The sequence below is a fragment of the Heterodontus francisci genome, chromosome 6 (genome assembly GCF_036365525.1).
Source record: "Heterodontus francisci isolate sHetFra1 chromosome 6, sHetFra1.hap1, whole genome shotgun sequence".
Lineage (NCBI taxonomy): Eukaryota > Metazoa > Chordata > Chondrichthyes > Heterodontiformes > Heterodontidae > Heterodontus > Heterodontus francisci.
The window spans coordinates 21,451,189-21,467,736 of NC_090376.1; the positions used below are offsets into that span (position 1 = coordinate 21,451,189).

The 16,548-nt window shown below is 41.2% G+C and overlaps 1 protein-coding gene across 3 annotated transcripts in view; it reads left to right on the forward strand.

Moving 5' to 3' along the window:
- Positions 1 to 16,548, forward strand: part of oca2 (oculocutaneous albinism II) — a 546,813-nt gene that overhangs the window by 355,912 nt on the left and 174,353 nt on the right. For all 3 annotated transcript variants that reach the window (XM_068032789.1, XM_068032790.1, XM_068032791.1), the window contains exons 15-16: positions 3,916 to 4,048; positions 11,685 to 11,832. In XM_068032789.1, coding sequence (XP_067888890.1) covers positions 3,916 to 4,048; positions 11,685 to 11,832 — 281 coding nt within the window. The remainder of the gene's footprint in view (positions 1 to 3,915; positions 4,049 to 11,684; positions 11,833 to 16,548) is intronic.

Here is a 16,548-nt window from a genome sequence, read left to right on the forward strand (position 1 = left end):
AAACAAGAGCAGGATGAATAAGCAAACCTCCTCTACGTTTTAGAGAATGTTAAACTTACTGACTTCTAAATAACGTTTTGTTTTAATCATGTATAGTTAGTCTGAACCACAACATCATTGTATATTGTACATATGTTTTTATCTTTGGATAAAAGGGGGATGTTGTGGGACGACCTTAAGAGAGGACCAGCTTAAGAAGCTGTGAGTGAAGGTCACTAGAGGAAGTGATGTTGCGTCACACATGACCAGGGATTTGTGGATGTAGCCCAATGGGGTGAGATGTTTTTAGATGTGGCTCCTGCTGTAACTGTATATATATATACATATAAATATATGTTCTAGTTAAGTTATAATAAAAACCCATGTCTCACACACCAAAGGAACAAGTTATACTAGAGAGGCAATCTGATTTTGAAAGAAAGTTGGATGGACACTTGAAGGAAATAAACTTACAGGCTACGGGGATAGAGCTGGGGACTGGATTGCTCTATTGACAGCTGGCATGGACTTGATGGGCTGAATGGCCTCCTTCTGTGCCTTATATGACTCTGTGACATTGTCTAGATTTTGCTTGAGAACAATGGTGACTAGCCTGAGGGCTGTTGCTGTGAGTCAGTAGAGAAGAGAATATTTGGAGATTAGGTTTTGTAATTTGTCCAATATATAGCACACACCATTTATTTGAGATTTGCTTGTATTTGTTCAGTGCTCGGAAGTTAATGAAAATCATGTTAAAATGTACTGCAGTTCACATTTAGCAGTTCCCTTGACTACCAAATACCATCTGAAGCTGAGTGTTTTATATTGATCTTTGACCTCTGCTGCTGTAGCTTGGGTCATGACTGATCTGTAGCTTATCTCCAGCTATCCACCTTGGTTTTCTAACCTTTAGTACCCTTGCCTAACAAAAATCTATCAATCTCAGTTTAAAAATTTTCAATTGACCCCCATCCTCAACAGCTTCTCGGGGGATAAGAGCTCCAGATTTCAACTACCCTTTGTGATAATGTGGTCCATGACATCACCCCTGAAAAACCTAGCTCTAATTTTAAGTTTATGCCCCCTTGTTCTGAACTCCCTCATCAGTGGAAATAGTTTCTCTCCATCTACCCTATCAAATCCTTTAATCATCTTAAACACCTCAATGAGATAACCCCTGAATCTTGTTCCACTAGATATTTTGTGCACCTTTGCATTATCTGTTTCTGTTATTGTGACACCGTTACACTGTGCACCCACAATGCGCAGGTGATCACAGTTGCTCTGTGCATATGCAACATATAAAGGGGTATCAGTGCCATGTGAATTCAGGGGTATAGTGCCCTGGGCTACTCTAAGAAGACCCAGCTTGCTGTAGAAAAAAGCCTTTAGTTTAACATTTTAAATACTATTGCATTTTAGGGACATAGGAGCAGGAGTAGGCCATTCAGCCCACCGAGCCTGCCCCGTTTAACACAGTGATTCATTTTTTAAAAAAGGAGTCCTCTTTCTTTAGATGCCTACAATTGTAAGAACTTGTAGATATTCACTGAAAAATATTTGACAGAATTATATATTCATCAATGAAGTGTTCTGTTGAGATTGTAATGTTGAGCTAAAAGATGGGCAATGCCCATCGAGCAAATGAGTGCCAGTATCAGACATTGGCATCTTTCTCTAGTGACTCTTAATACTTAAAAATTTTTTAAAAATTATCTCAACATCTTTGAATTTCGTATAGAAAGAGTAAATTTTATTTTTGGTGTCAACATTTTGCAAAAGAAAAATCCATGCAACACTGAGGATAGTTACTCTGAACTGAACCGTGTTGTAGAAGTTTAAATCTACATTGAAAAGGCTTTTCTTTTGTACCTTGAGGATTCCATGTTTTTGATGCCCCCGGGCTTCTCCAAGTCATGTCCGTGCTGTAGCCAGTCTGGTACCAGGTCTCCACCAATGCTCATCGCAGCAGCCTGGCATTAGATTGTCCTGTGTTTTGTGGTTTTAATGACGGTGAAACTGTCAGCATTTGCCATCATTACCCGCGAAACTGACAGCAACATCTGGCATTCGCACAAGCACAATTAAACACAGAAATCCAGATGCTGCTTGTCAGTGATTCCCTGCACCTCCACAGGGGGTGCTGTTGACAGCAATCTTTGAGAAATCGCTGAACTGACAAGAACTTGCCCTTTTACGCTGTAATATCGCTGTTAAAACTCCCAATATGTTGCGCCTTGTTAATGAACCGTAACTGGGCTTTTAATGGCACACTAACTACCGCTGAATAACCTCTTTGCTATCCAACAATCAGGTAAATGTAAAAGATCCCACGGCGTTATTGCAAGAAGGCTAGGGGAGACATTATCTGGTTATTATCACAGAGTTGATTGTGGGTCCTTGCTGTGCACAAATTGGCTGCTGCGTTCCCTACATTACAACAGTGACTTAATTGGCTGTAAAGTGCTTTGGCACATACTGAGATCATGAAGGTTCTATATAAGGACACAAGTCTTTTTTTCCCAGTGAGGTGAGACAATTAAACCATTGTTTCCTGTTTCCCCAGAATGTGATACAACACATATATTGGGTAGATTTTAACTTGCTGCTTTCTGCCCTTTCCTTTTGAAAATGTATTCCTACATATTTTTCTACTACTGGGCCAGATTAACTTGTAATAATTTTAATAAGAGATCCGATGAGACCACTCCTTTTCCATCTGTAAGTAGATGGCAGTTGGAACAGAGGTACCAAATTGGTTTGTGCAGGAGAGAAGAGCTGAATAACAAGCTGTCTAGAATGTTACTTAGGATCACCATCAAAAACATACATTCACGCCCCTAATCCTCCCATCTCATTGACTGGTGCTTGTGGCAACATTTATGATTAATTTAATGGAGAGCCTGCCACTATAAAAATTCCAATGGCACGCAAGTCCTTTATTGCAAAATCCTTTAAGATTTTTAACATGTTACTGCTATGTTATTTAAGGTGCTCTTAAAGAATGTTTTACTGCCTGACCTTTTCTTTCCTGAAGTTGCAGAGTGCTGTTGGAATATTGTTCATTCGAAGCCAGCAGCCAACATTGCCAATTCTTCATTGGTAGACATTGAGTGTTAGTGAATGACTCGACTGCAGCAGAGCCTAACCCTGTCTTCCCATTAAACAATACAACCTAATTCTTTTCTCTCCTGACATCTGCACACTTTCGAGCTGTGATTAACAGCAGGAGCATTAGCATGGTTCAATTTTATTTTTCTCTTCTTCCCCAGCTTAAAGGTACTGAGGCCAATTGTAATGGCCTCCGACTGCCATCCGGTTGACTCCAGCACACGCTCGAAGCAAACCTGGGATTTTCCTGCTCTATATGGCTTATTACCCCATTAACTGGTGCACTTAGCCATTGGTGGGGTAATAAGAGTGCTCTGTAGAAAGAAAGAGAAAGAAAGACTTGCATTTATGTAGCACCTTTTATGTCCACAGGACACCCCAAAGCATTTTATAGCCAATGGAGTACTACTGAAGTGTAGTTACAGTTGTAATTTAGGAAAAGTTTGGTGTAATTCGTTGCTCAGTTTCTTTACCACTTACAGGTGAAAGTATTTATTATTTACATTTAGTTGCCTTTGATGATATAAAAACCTCAAATTCTGCTCTTTGTGACTTGAAACTCCTTGTGCTCTTCTCCTCCACATCACTCCCCTCCTTAAAATCTACCTCTTTCACCACGCCTCAAAATATCTCTTTGGATAGGTGATATTATCTTCCAGATTATGCTTCTGTGAAGGCCCGCGGCACATCTTTCGATACTAAAGGTGCTATATAAATGCGAGATGTTGTTATTGTTTTGAGTGAGATACCGTATAGAAGGTTTCCGGCATCACTTGACCCTTGCTGTTCTTTGTTCCTTTTCCTTTTGCCCATTTCTCACCACAGGGTCTGGATTTTGCAGCATTCACTGGGCACATGTTTGTTGGAATCGCCTTGGTTCTCCTCGTGTCCTTTCCCTTCTTGAGACTGCTTTACTGGAACAAAAAGCTGTACAACAAGGAACCGAGTGAGATTGTGGGTGAGTCATTTTATGACATTCTTATGGAATTTCTTTTCTTTCTCTCTCTCTGATTTGCTGACTTCTTTACTGAGACGATGGGCTGAATTTTACTAGCCCCTTGACGCATGGGTCGCAGCGGGGGTGCCTGTAAAATTCAGCGAGGAGAGACTCACCTCGACCCTCGATGCGAGAAGGGCCCGCTGCATATTACTGGTGGCAGGGGGACCTCAGTGCAGCCCCCAACACCCCCCCGGCCCTTGGCGGTGGGGTTTCATCTAAATATTTAAATGAACAATAATGAGATTTAAATTAATTTACCTGCAGGCAGTGGCCATCTCACGCGATTATACGGCCGCCGAACGCGCCTCGTGCGCCTCTGTACGGAGTTCCGAGGCAAGAACCTGGTGGGAGGGGGGAGGAATAAAATTTTCAGGTCGGAGAGGTGGGGGAGTGGGGAAAACAATTTTTATTAACTGTGGAAATGGTGGGAAGTGATTGAGGGTCATACGGAACAAATTTCGGTGGGGGGAGGTGGTTTGGGATATTAATAAAAATTCATTATGGGAGGAGAGGGCAATGAATATATAAATTACACATTGCGGGGTGGGAGATGGGATTTAGAGTTGAAATTAAAATTTATTTTCATTTCCCGGAGATCGGGACCTTTTAATTTTAAATTGTAACTGAAGGGCTTGAAGTCCTTTAAAAATGGCACCGCTGCCTGTGCGGTGATGCCGGATGCTGTTGCCGGGGATGCGGCAGCCGCCCCCTCTATGCAATATTGCAGGGGCTGTGTGGCCGCACTTCCGTGTCAGAAGGCTGCCAAGTTCAAAGCATGCCGCCATGGAGTGCGGCGCGCAAATAAAATCCAGCCCAATGACTCATGTTTGGGTTCAAATGCAATGCCACAGCTGCCGACCACATCCAGGGCCTTGCCACATATAAGCCCCAATGGTGAGAGTCAGCAAGTTATTTATTCATAGGGTTTGACACAGTTCAGCCAGATCCTCTTTTCACATGATGTCAACACCAGCCAGCGGTGTTTATCAGAAGCTCTTTATTCCAGAGCTTCTTGACCATATTACTTTGATATACTGGCCCAGATATTAACAGGGGAGTGGGGTGGAGGGGTGGTGGGGGCGGGGTGCGGTGGTACTGTTTGGAAACATGTGTGTGAACCCTGAAACGTACCTGGGGGGTATGGGGATGTGGAGGATCGGCCAGCTGGACCTCAATTCCATTAATTTTCCCGGACTCCCGCTCAAACGCGGCTAGAGCAGGAACCCACAGGAAAGATCCATGGTATGGTAAATGGGAAGACAAGGGGTGCTCTGGACACAATCAGGGGAGGGAGGGTTTCCCAGGGCAAGGGAGGACGAAGGCACTCTTTTTCCTCCTGGCCCACCAGGAAACAAAATACAATTTAAAAACGTACCTTCCTGGGCCTCTTCCAGACCACAATCCCCACCACCAGCAAGTCTGGCCTGACAGGGAAGCTGTCACTGCTTCCCTGCTCAGGCCTCAAACTAAAATTGCAAACTGGGTAGCGATGGCATCACTGGAACCCAATCTACATATTTAAACAAGACCTCACCAGCTTGTGGCAGGTGCTCTTGCCTACTCAAAAGCACAGGTTAACATCAGGATGATGGAAGGCAGCAGGATTGGAGGAGGTAAGTCATTGCCTTTATTTTAACTGTGTCCCTACCCAGTTTCTGCCAGGCTGGGAAGTTAAAAATTGGAACCAATGTTACTGGGAGCCCTATTGATGCTCCTATAACTAGCAGCCAACAGCACCCTGAGGGGCATTTGTGTGCACGTTATTACTATGATTAGGGACTGCGTGGATTTACTTTGTAATTGGGCCTCATTTTCCTCATCCCATTGACTCAATCTCAAAAGTTTTGGTCAATTGCATGCTCAGATACAGCTGCAGATATGGTCATAAGTCTTGAGAAAGGTTTGGACTGGGGCATTTTCCAAGGTAACCAATGGGGTTCCCCACGTAGTGGTGGTTGTTGCATGTTTTCTTCCTCATTGTGAAGTTGTGGAAAGAAACATTAAGCAAAGACCTTTCTTTTCTAGATTCAAGCTTGGACCCAGGATTCCTTTCACAAATTGAAAGTAATGGCAATGATACCTGGTTGGTGTAAACTGCTGCTAGTGAGAACAATTTGAGCCATTTGAGAAAAACAGAAGGAAACAGGCAATTTGAATCAATTCCTATGGCAGGTAGAACTTAAAACATATGGGCGTGTAAAGAGAATGGAAAGGAGAATAGGTCCTGGACCTAAATGAAGAGGAGCAGTCATCTTTAGTCACTTTAGTTCATTGAACTGGTTGATATGTTGAAGATAGGAAAAAAACAAGCAGATTTTCCCATTTTGCTTTGTAATTGGAAAGTACAATTAAAAAGATTAAAGGGATTTAGATCCTCACACACAGCAGGGGTGAAAGTGAAACTAAAAATCAATTATATAATAGTTATGCTCCCTATTTATATCCTCATGGTGAAATGCAGGACAATGGATTTTGACTCCTGCAAATTGCATTTCATTTTACTGAAGACTCCTGAACTCCAGACTAATGAGACCCACTGAAGTCTATTCTCACTTCAGCCATCTATCACAGATTGTAATAACGTAAATCTCAGCTGTCAAGGGATTTAATTGGGAACACAGTGCCACATTCTAAATACAGCCAGAAATGAGAAAATATACCAGACTCGCAGTCAGCACCAGTCAGCTAATGCATTCAGATTATTTAAAAAGTTAAAGGTTGCTTTAGAGGCTATAGTTGTACTTAAAAAAAATAAAAAGACATTTCTATGTTGCATTCCATGTCTCCAAATGAAAGCCTAGTTATTCACTTAATGGAAACTCATTTTTTTAAACCATCTGTGTTTCTATAGCAACATTCCTGTTACACTGATTTAATTCACTATGAAAGGCACCAGTTCCATCATTTCTAGCACTTTCTGCAACTCTTAATTTGTGCTTTTTGTGTAGGACCAGTAACACACTACATTAGCAAATTAATGAGAAAATTATCTTAAATTGTCTAGACAAATGCTAAATTGCATCCTAGGTGAAAAATGCTCATTGGTCCTGTATCTACAAATATCTTGATGAGTAGAATACAGCCTAACGTAGACTATAAACTTTGTAATTATCTAAAGGGCAAGACTAGAGTTCTTCAACTGTGCATGGACAGAATACCTAACCTAATGCTTCGTGAATTGCTTTCAGTGAGATCATTGCAATTATACAGGGAAACACAACAGCCATTTTACACAGAGCACGGAGATGGATCAGCAGTTATCGGTTTTGATGATATTGGTTGCTGGATGAATGTTGGTTAGAGCACCTCCACCAACGTGGCACATCCCTCATGATTGCAGTCGACTATCAGCTTGGATTATACACTCAAGTCCTGGGGGTGGGGGGGGGCTGCTCAAAGCCATAACCACCTCACTCAGAGGGAAACATGCTACCATTGTGCCAAGCTGATATTGCTCAGCCCCTTCAACCATGATCAAATCTAAAGCCAAACATAGTTAGGGTATATTTTAACTCCGAAAAGTTTTTTTTTCCAGGTTTAAATTGTTTGGCATGGTTATTGGGCCTTCAATTGCATTTCAATAGCTGCTGATATGACCTACCTCACAAAGACTAAAAATAATCATATAGAGACTGACTGTATAAAATATATTTTGGCAATACTATTTTATGTGCACCTCCATCTGGAATCTCCTACCCGTTTACATCAATGCGATTACTTTTCAATTGACCAATGTCAACAGAACAGCTGTCGTGAAAATATAACTTTATCTTCGTATGATTTGATGTAAAGTTATACTCATATTTGCATTGCAGACTTTTGTGAAGTGCCATAAATCCTTGAACTGGTTTGAGATTGTACACATAGCCTACTAAAGAATGCTTGAGGAAATACAGTGCATGTCATTAAGGGACATCACTCTGCAGAATTCTTTTTCAATGATCAATTCTAATCCTTTTAAAACACTGTAATCCTTCTCTTTAGATCCATTAATCACCATGCAGCAACTTAACCTGAAAGGGTGAATGTGGTCCAGTACTGTTGGAAAAATCTGAATGCAATACATTTTTAACAATTTAACATCTTGATATTAAAATGATTGAAATAGACAATGGAAATTGTGAGGTCTATATGTTATATTTTACATAATTAAATTAAACTGATTCTTATTTGATAAGACTGCAGATAGATAGGGCGAGTCATGCTATTGGTCACTCATAGCTCATCAACCCAAAAAACATTAATGTGCTCCATCCAATAGTTCCCTTAGCACTTTCAAGGCCTTGGACTGGGTACAGAGGCGATTTACTAGAATGGTACCAGGAATGAGGGACTTCAGTTATGTGTAGAGAAACTGAAATTGCTCTTCTTAGAGCAGCAAAGGTTAAGGGTAGATTGAATTGAGGTAGGAATAATTATGACCGGTTTTGATAGAGTAGATAAAGAAAAACTGTTTTCACTGGCAGGAGGGTCGGTAACCAGAGGACATTAAGATAATTGACAAAACAAGCATGGGTTAGATGAGAAGGATTTTTTTACGTAGCAAGTTACTATGAGCTCGAATGCGCTGTCTGAAAGGCTATTCACATCACAGCCACCTACATGGATTAGCCATCCAAAGGTTAACTGTAGCACAGAATTTACTGCAGACATCCTAGAGACACAGTTGGCCGATACCATTTTTAATACTTAAGTATCCCATTTACAACTGTTTAAAGTCAAAGTTAACAGTTCCTCTTTTAGTTGCAAGGTATTCATTAGGTAATTCAACAAAAGTTTCTCCTCTTTAGACTTTGCCCAGTGAGAATCAATTTCTAGTTATTTATCTTCCGCATGGTCCCTTACCAGTGCATTAAGGAACAATGTTAATGCTGCCCCAATGGTGGGAAAAGAATCAAAAATTACATGAGAGCATTGGAAGGGTAATTCCATAACCTGACACTCCAAGCTGGAAAGCTGCACTTTCTACCAGTATGAGTCGTATAATTGGTATTCTCCTCTGACCCGTGTTCCCTGGGAGCGCTGGATGTTAGAAATAGCCCTAAGAATTTTTAAGAACGGGTATAGGCTACTGGGCTAGATAAGCTTTTTTTTAATTAATTAAGTCCACCTTGCCATTGTTCGAGAAACACATCTATTTGTCCCTTGATCACATTTCTACCATTTGTATCAATTGTTTTAACTGGTGATTTATTGCCACAAATTTATTACTCTTTCCTTATTTTTAAAGTGGGTGACCTCCTTGGCTCGTCTAGCCAATTTCCTCAGCCAATTTGGTTAATTCAGCCTGTTGGTCTGGACCACTTGCTATTGTGATGCAGATTGATCTGAGTGGATTCAGGAAAAGGTATTTTTGGTAGAAATGACAAAATGCTAGAAGCAGACTCCATTTGAAAAGTACAAGGTTAGGTTGACATTTTGGGTAGAACTGGCTCAGTTATAATGAAATTTGAACCTGTAGTTTCTCTTTTTAAATTTCAGATTCTGTCTACCCTGTTTCATATTTCCAGCATATATAGTTCCTTATCTATTCATAACTTGGTAAGAGACACAATATGGCGTGGAACCAGGCACAACAACAAAGAATTTTGTGGTTTCCTTTGAAAGAATTATGTTTTAAAAGGTTATCGAAAATGAAAAATATTTTCTTTGGTGCTGGTACATTGACAAAGTAACATTGTTAAACATAGAATCATCGAGGATGGCAGCTTCCTTACAACATATCTATCCCTTCAATTAGAATCTTCTTTGATCCTGAAATCCAATCATAGAATCACGCAGCACTGAAGAGGCCATTTGGTTCATCATGCTTGTGCTGGCTCTTTGAAAGAATTTTCCAATTAGTCCCACCAATGCCCACCCAGCACCACCCCCTGCCACACTCTCTCCCTGTTGCCCTGATTTTTTTCTACCTTTCAAGCATTTATCCAATTCCCTTTTGAAAGTTACAATTGAACTATTGAATCTGCTTTCACCATCTTTTCAGGCAGTCCAGTGCATTCTGGACCATAGCAACTCCCTGCATCAAGAAAATTCTCCCCCCATCCCCCTCCCATCACCCTCCCCCCTCCCGCTACCCACCCCCTCCTACCACCCACCACCCCCCCCCCCTCCCGCTACCCACCCCCTCCCTGCTTCTTTTTCCGATTATCTCAATTATGTGTTCTCCAGTTACTGACCCTTCTGCTAGTGGACATGGTTTCTCCCTATCTATTCTATCAAAACCACTCATAATTTTGAAATTATTGGTAATTAGTGATACTAGCTAATATTCAGGTTCTGCTAAATTAGAAAATAATGTGGGAATTTGGCCTTCTCAGCTGTTAGACTTTTACTTTCAATTTCAAAACTTACATGAAGAGCAAAGGTCCCTAACACAAGACACCACCAAATTCGTAAAGACTGGGAGGGAAGTCTAGATAAATCAAGCAGTAGTGTTACGACCAGGTGAGAAGGGGTCTAGGGCTTCCCTCTCAGCCTTTGCCTGGTTTAACCGTAACAGGATTTAATTTTAGAAACACTGTGTTTTTAGCTCCCCCGTCAGTGAATCCTTGTTCACTGCTCCAATTGTACGGCAGAGAAATCAGAAGGTTTCCTTAGACTTAAACAGGAAAGGTGGAAGTTTATTAATCTTAAACTCTAATCTGGTTAATGACTACGAATATGTGACACGACAACACTAGCATGCATATGTGATAAACATACACGTGGATCGAGACTGAAAAAGTAGAAGGAATAAAGGGGAAAAATTTGAGGCAATATCTGGTAGTTACAGTCCTTTAAGTTCAATGTGGAGTCTTTGGTTGCCAGTAAGTCTTGCAGTTCATTGGGGCCCAGTTCACGCTTCAACTTGTTTCGAGTCAGAGTCTTCTATCTTGAGGTTTATGTGTCTTCCGTGGGTCCGGTGGCTTGGGAGAGAGCGAGAGAGAGGCTTCCTTGTTCCAGCTTCAGTTGTGAACTGCCTTCTGTTCCTTTCTGTGTAGTAGAATTCAAAAAAACCCAGGTTGCCCAGCAGGTTAGTCATGTGACTAGCTCCTTATTTGGAACAGTCTCTTCTGCAAGGTTTGTGGAATGTATTACCTTAGCAATCTCTGGAATGTGCTTCCTTACACCTTCAATGTTTGACGATCAAAATCCATTTGGGTTAATTGGAGCAGTCCTTTGTGTCCACAAGCAGTGTCTCCTAGTATGCAAATGTCCTTCCAGCCCTGTGTCTGGTGATCATCAAACAAGTAATTTCTTCACTCCAGCAACAGTTTAAAATCAATGTTCATTTGACAAAATTAATATGCCTCATTCTTGGCAGGTGGGGGTCTGCATGACAGTAGTGACGAGTTGATGTTAAACTTGCATTTTAGAAGGATTGCAGATTGGAAGTAGAAGGGGGCAACTGAGGGAGGCAAAGAATTCCACAGATTTGAGGTCCTGGGAAATCCCCTGTATCTATAACTTCTTTTTGCTGGTATAATACTACAAGACAAATGTTGGTGTAAAAACTCAATTACTGTGTCTCGTGACTGTTAACTTGCTCTACTGCATTTTTGTACTGTGTCTGCCTATTTATCCTTCTGATTTTGTTTTTCATTTCCCCCAGAGCTTAAACACGAGATTCATGTTTGGAGGCTCACTGCTCAGCGCATTAACCCTGCCAGTCGAGAAGAAACCGCGGTGAAGTGCCTGCTAATGCAAAAGGTTCTGACCCTGGAGAATGTGCTCAGGACAAAGCTAAGGACATTTCAAAGGTTTGTTTGGTTTGCCCATTGCTGTTTAAGCTTTGTTGGCTGGGTTGTAGAATTGGCTAGGTTGTAGAATTGCAATTAATTATAGCCTGTGTAGCCCTTGAACAGTTACCTTCATCGAAAATTCCCAGTGGGAATTTTTTTAACTTTAGCAGGCCTATCAACTTTAACTGACTTTTTGGATGACTTACTAATTTGCATTTAAATACAACTGATTTATGCTCCATATCCAACCTCATCACTTCAGTTCCCACTGCAATCCGCCCAATGTCTGTTAATTGTGCCAGGTTTCACACTGATTTAATTCTCACCATCTCACGGATATGGTAGCAAAGAAAAAGAAGAGTTGGTACAGGCCAGCTGGCATTGCTCTTATAGCTGAGCAGCATTGAGGGTCTGTTTATTGATCAATGTTTGGAAATCTCCTAGAAATGATTAATTTTTTCAGATAACCCAAACGCCAGACTGTTTCAGCTATGCTATTTCTCCTGGGCCTGCACATCCTGAATGCACCCAATCATCCCAGTATGTGGTTCAAAGGGAGGTAGCAGCTTCACTGCTTGAATACTAATAATATGCCAGTACAAGCAGCCTATTTGGTCTTGGGAGATATCCCAGAAAAGCCTGGTTTAGTTGTTACTCGATGCTCATGTGTGGACTTTCCTGCAAAAACAACTTACACTTGTGTAGCCTTTTATAGAAAGACTATCTAAGCTTTTAGCAAGGAGGAGAGACGGGCACTGAGCAAGAGGAGAAGTAATTGTTGGGGTGTGGGGGTGGTTGGGGATTGTGTGAGCCAGCCAAAAGGTACAGTTGATGGGATAAGGAAGCCTTTGAAAGGTTTCTCAGAAAAAGACAGAGAGATGTCAGGAGGAATTTGAAATGAGGCCAAGAGTCTTGAAATGTTGCTGGTTCAAAGAGAGATAGCGAAGCTTAGAGAGGGTGCATGCGATGATTTATGGGAATATAGAAACATGAGTAGGCCATTCAGTCCCTCAGGTCTGTTCCATCATTCAGTGAGATCACAGCTGGTTTCTATCCTAATCCACAAACTCCATACAAACATATGAACTAGGGAGTAGGCCGCTCGGCCCCTCGAGCCTACTCCGCCATTCAATAAGATCATGGCTGATCTGCTTGTAACCTCAACTCCACATTCCTGCCTATCCCTGATAACCTTTCACCCCATTGCTTATCAAGAATCTATCCACCTCTGCCTTAAAAATATTTAAAGACTCTGCTTCTGCCTTTTGAGGAACAGAGTTCCAAAGACTCACGACCCTCTGAGAGAAAACGTTTCTCCTCATCTCTGTCTTAAATGGGTAACCCTTTATTTTTAAACAGTGACCCCTAGTTCTAGATTCTTCTACAAGGGGAAACCTCCTTTCCACATCCACCCTGTCAAGATTCCTCAGGATCTTACATGTTTCAATCAAGTTGTCTCTTACTCTTCTAAATTCCAATGGATACAAGCCTAGCTTGTCCAACCTTTCCTCATAAGACAATCTGCCCATTCCAGGTATTAGGTTAGTAAACCTTCTCTGAACTGCTTCCAATGCATTTACATTCTATCTTAAATAAGGAGACCAATACTATACACAGTACTCGAGATATGGTCTCACTGATGCCCTGCATAACTGAAGCATAACCTCCCTACTTTTGTATTCAATTCCCCACGTAATAAATGATAACATTCTATTAGCTTTCCTAATTACTTGTTGAACCTGCATACTAACCATGCAGTAGGACACCCAGATCCCTTTGTGTCTCAGAACACTGCGATCACTCACCATTTAGATAATATGCTTTTTTATTCTTCCTGTCAAAATGGACAATTTCACATTTTCCCACATTATACTTTGCCCACTCATTTAACCTATCTATATTCCTTTGTAGCCTCATTATGTCCTCCTCACAACTTACTTTCCTACCTATCTTTGTGTCATCGGCAAATTTAGCAACCATATCTTTGGTCCCGTCATCCAAGACATTTATATAAGTTGTAAAAAGTTGAGGCCCCAGCACTGATCCCTGTGACACACCACTTGTTACATCTTGCCAACCAGAAAATGACCCATTTATGCCTACTCTCTGTTTCCTGTTAGCTAGCCAATCTACTATCCATGCCAAAATGTTACCCCCTACACTATGAGGCTTTATTTTCCGCAATACCCTTTGATGTAGCACCTTATCAAATGCCTTCTGGGAATCCAAGTACAGTACATCCATCGGTTCTTCTTTATCCACAGCACATGTTACTTCTTCAAAGTATGCCAATAAATTGGTTAATGATTTCCCTTTTACAAAACCATGTTGACTCTGCCTGATTACTTTGAATTTTTCTAAGTGCCCTGCTATAATGTCTTTAATAATAGCTTTCAACATTTTTCCTAAGACAGATGTTAAGCTAACTGGTCTGTAGTTTCCTGCTTTCTGTCTCCTTCCCTTTTTGAATAAAGGAGTTACATTCGCTATTTTCCAATCTAATGGAACCTTCCCCGAATCTAGGGAATTTTGGAAAATTAAAACCAATGCATCAACTATCTGAATAGCCACTTCTTTTAAGACCCTAGGATGAAGTCCATCAGGGCCTGGGGACTTGTCAGCCCAAGGCTCCAATAATTTGCTCAGTACCACTTCCCTGGTAATTGTAATTTTCTTGAGTTCCTCCCTCCCTTCCATTTCCTGAATTACAGCTATTTCTAGGATGTTACTTGTATCCTTAACAGTGAAGTCTGATGCAAAATAGCTGTTCAATTCATCTGCCATCTCCTTATTTTCCCTTATTAATTCCCCAGACTCACTTTCTATAGGACCAACATTCAGTTTGTTAACTCTTTTTTAAGTATCTATAGAAACTCTTACTATCTGATTTTAAATTTCTAGCTATATCCCTTAATAGCCTTGGCTATAAAAAATTCTATCGATCTCAGATTTAAGATTATTAATTCAACTAGCATCTATGTGGGACCCTTTATATAGGCCTTAGTGTGGGAAAAAGCTCAAATAAGGCAGAGTTCTGGATTAGCTGAAGTTTGTTAATGCTGGTGGAACAAGGCCACTTGAGAAAGCATAAGAGGAATTGGTTCTTGATGTGGTGAGAGTGTAGATAAGGGTTTCAGTAGGCGCAGGGGTCGTAGAACATTTGTTTGCTCGTTGGTGTAATTTTCTTTACAGAAGGTTGACTGTTATGGATCTCCACCTCTGTCTGTCCTGTGCTGTCCTTACACATTCTGCATGGATCAGCTGCATCCAGTCCATTATATCTGTCATCTATTTTCTTCTCTGCTTCCCTCTCCTACATTTTCCATCGATCTTTCCTTCCAATAATTGTCTCTGTCTACCTTCTGCTCTAATGATGTGACCGAAGTATTGTATCTTTCTCTCTTTGATATTATGCACTAATTTCTTCTTTTCTCCCAGGCATTTCCAGCACTTCCTCATTAGTCTTTCTGTCTGTGTAGGATATGCAGAATATCCTCCAATTTGTCCACATCTCGAATACAGCTTATCAATAGTCTCTTTGTTTGTTGTTCATGTCTCCAAGGCATATAACATAGATGACAAAATGTAACACCTTAGCATTTTTTTCCTAAGATTCAGGGTCACTTTCTTTGATATTAGCAAGTCCTTCATTCTGACTCATGGACAAAGACGAGAGTGGTCCAAAAGGGAGAGTGCTAAATTGGGGGAAGGCCAACTACACCAAAATTCGGCAGGAGCTGGGAAATGTAGATTGGGAGCAGCTGTTTGAAGGTAAATCCACATGTGATATGTGGGAGGCTTTTAAAGAGAGGTTGATTAGCGTGCAGGAGAGACATGTTCCTGTGAAAATGAGGGATAGAAATGGCAAGATTAGGGAACCATGGATGACAGGTGAAATTGTGAGACTAGCTAAGAGGAAAAAGGAAGCATACATAAGGTCTAGGCGGCTGATGAAAGACGAAGCTTTGAAAGAATATCGGGAATGTAGGACCAATCTGAAATGAGGAATTAAGAGGGCTAAAAGGGGTCATGAAATATCTTTAGCAAACAGGGTTAAGGAAAATCCCAAAGCCTTTTATTCATATATAAGGAGAAAGAGGGTAACTAGAGAAAGGATTGGCCCACTAAAGGACAAAGGAGGAATGTTATGCTTGGACTCAGAGAAAATATGTGAGATTCTAAACGAGTACTTTGCATCGGTATTCACCGAGGAGAGGGACATGACGGATGTTGAGGTTAGGAACAGATGTTTGATTACTCTAGGTCAAGTCGGCATAAGGAGGGAGGAAGTGTTGGGTATTCTAAAGGGCATTAAGGTGGACAAGTCCCCAGGTCCGGATGGGATCTATCCCAGGTTACTGAGGGAAGCGAGAGAGGAAATAGCTGGGGCCTTAACAGATATCTTTGCAGCATCCTTAAACACGGGTGAGGTCCCGGAGGACTGGAGAATTGCTAATGTTGTCCCCTTGTTTAAGAAGGGTAGCAGGGATAATCCAGGTAATTATAGACCGGTGAGCCTGACGTCAGTGGTAGGGAAGCTGCTGGAGAAGATACTGAGGGATAGGATCTATTCCCATTTGGAAGAAGATGGGCTTATCAGTGATAGGCAACATGGTTTTGTGCAGGGAAGGTCATGTCTTACCAACTTAATAGAATTCTTTGAGGAAGTGACAAAGTTGATTGATGAGGGAAGGGCTGTCGATGTCATATACATGGACTTCAGTAAGGCGTTTG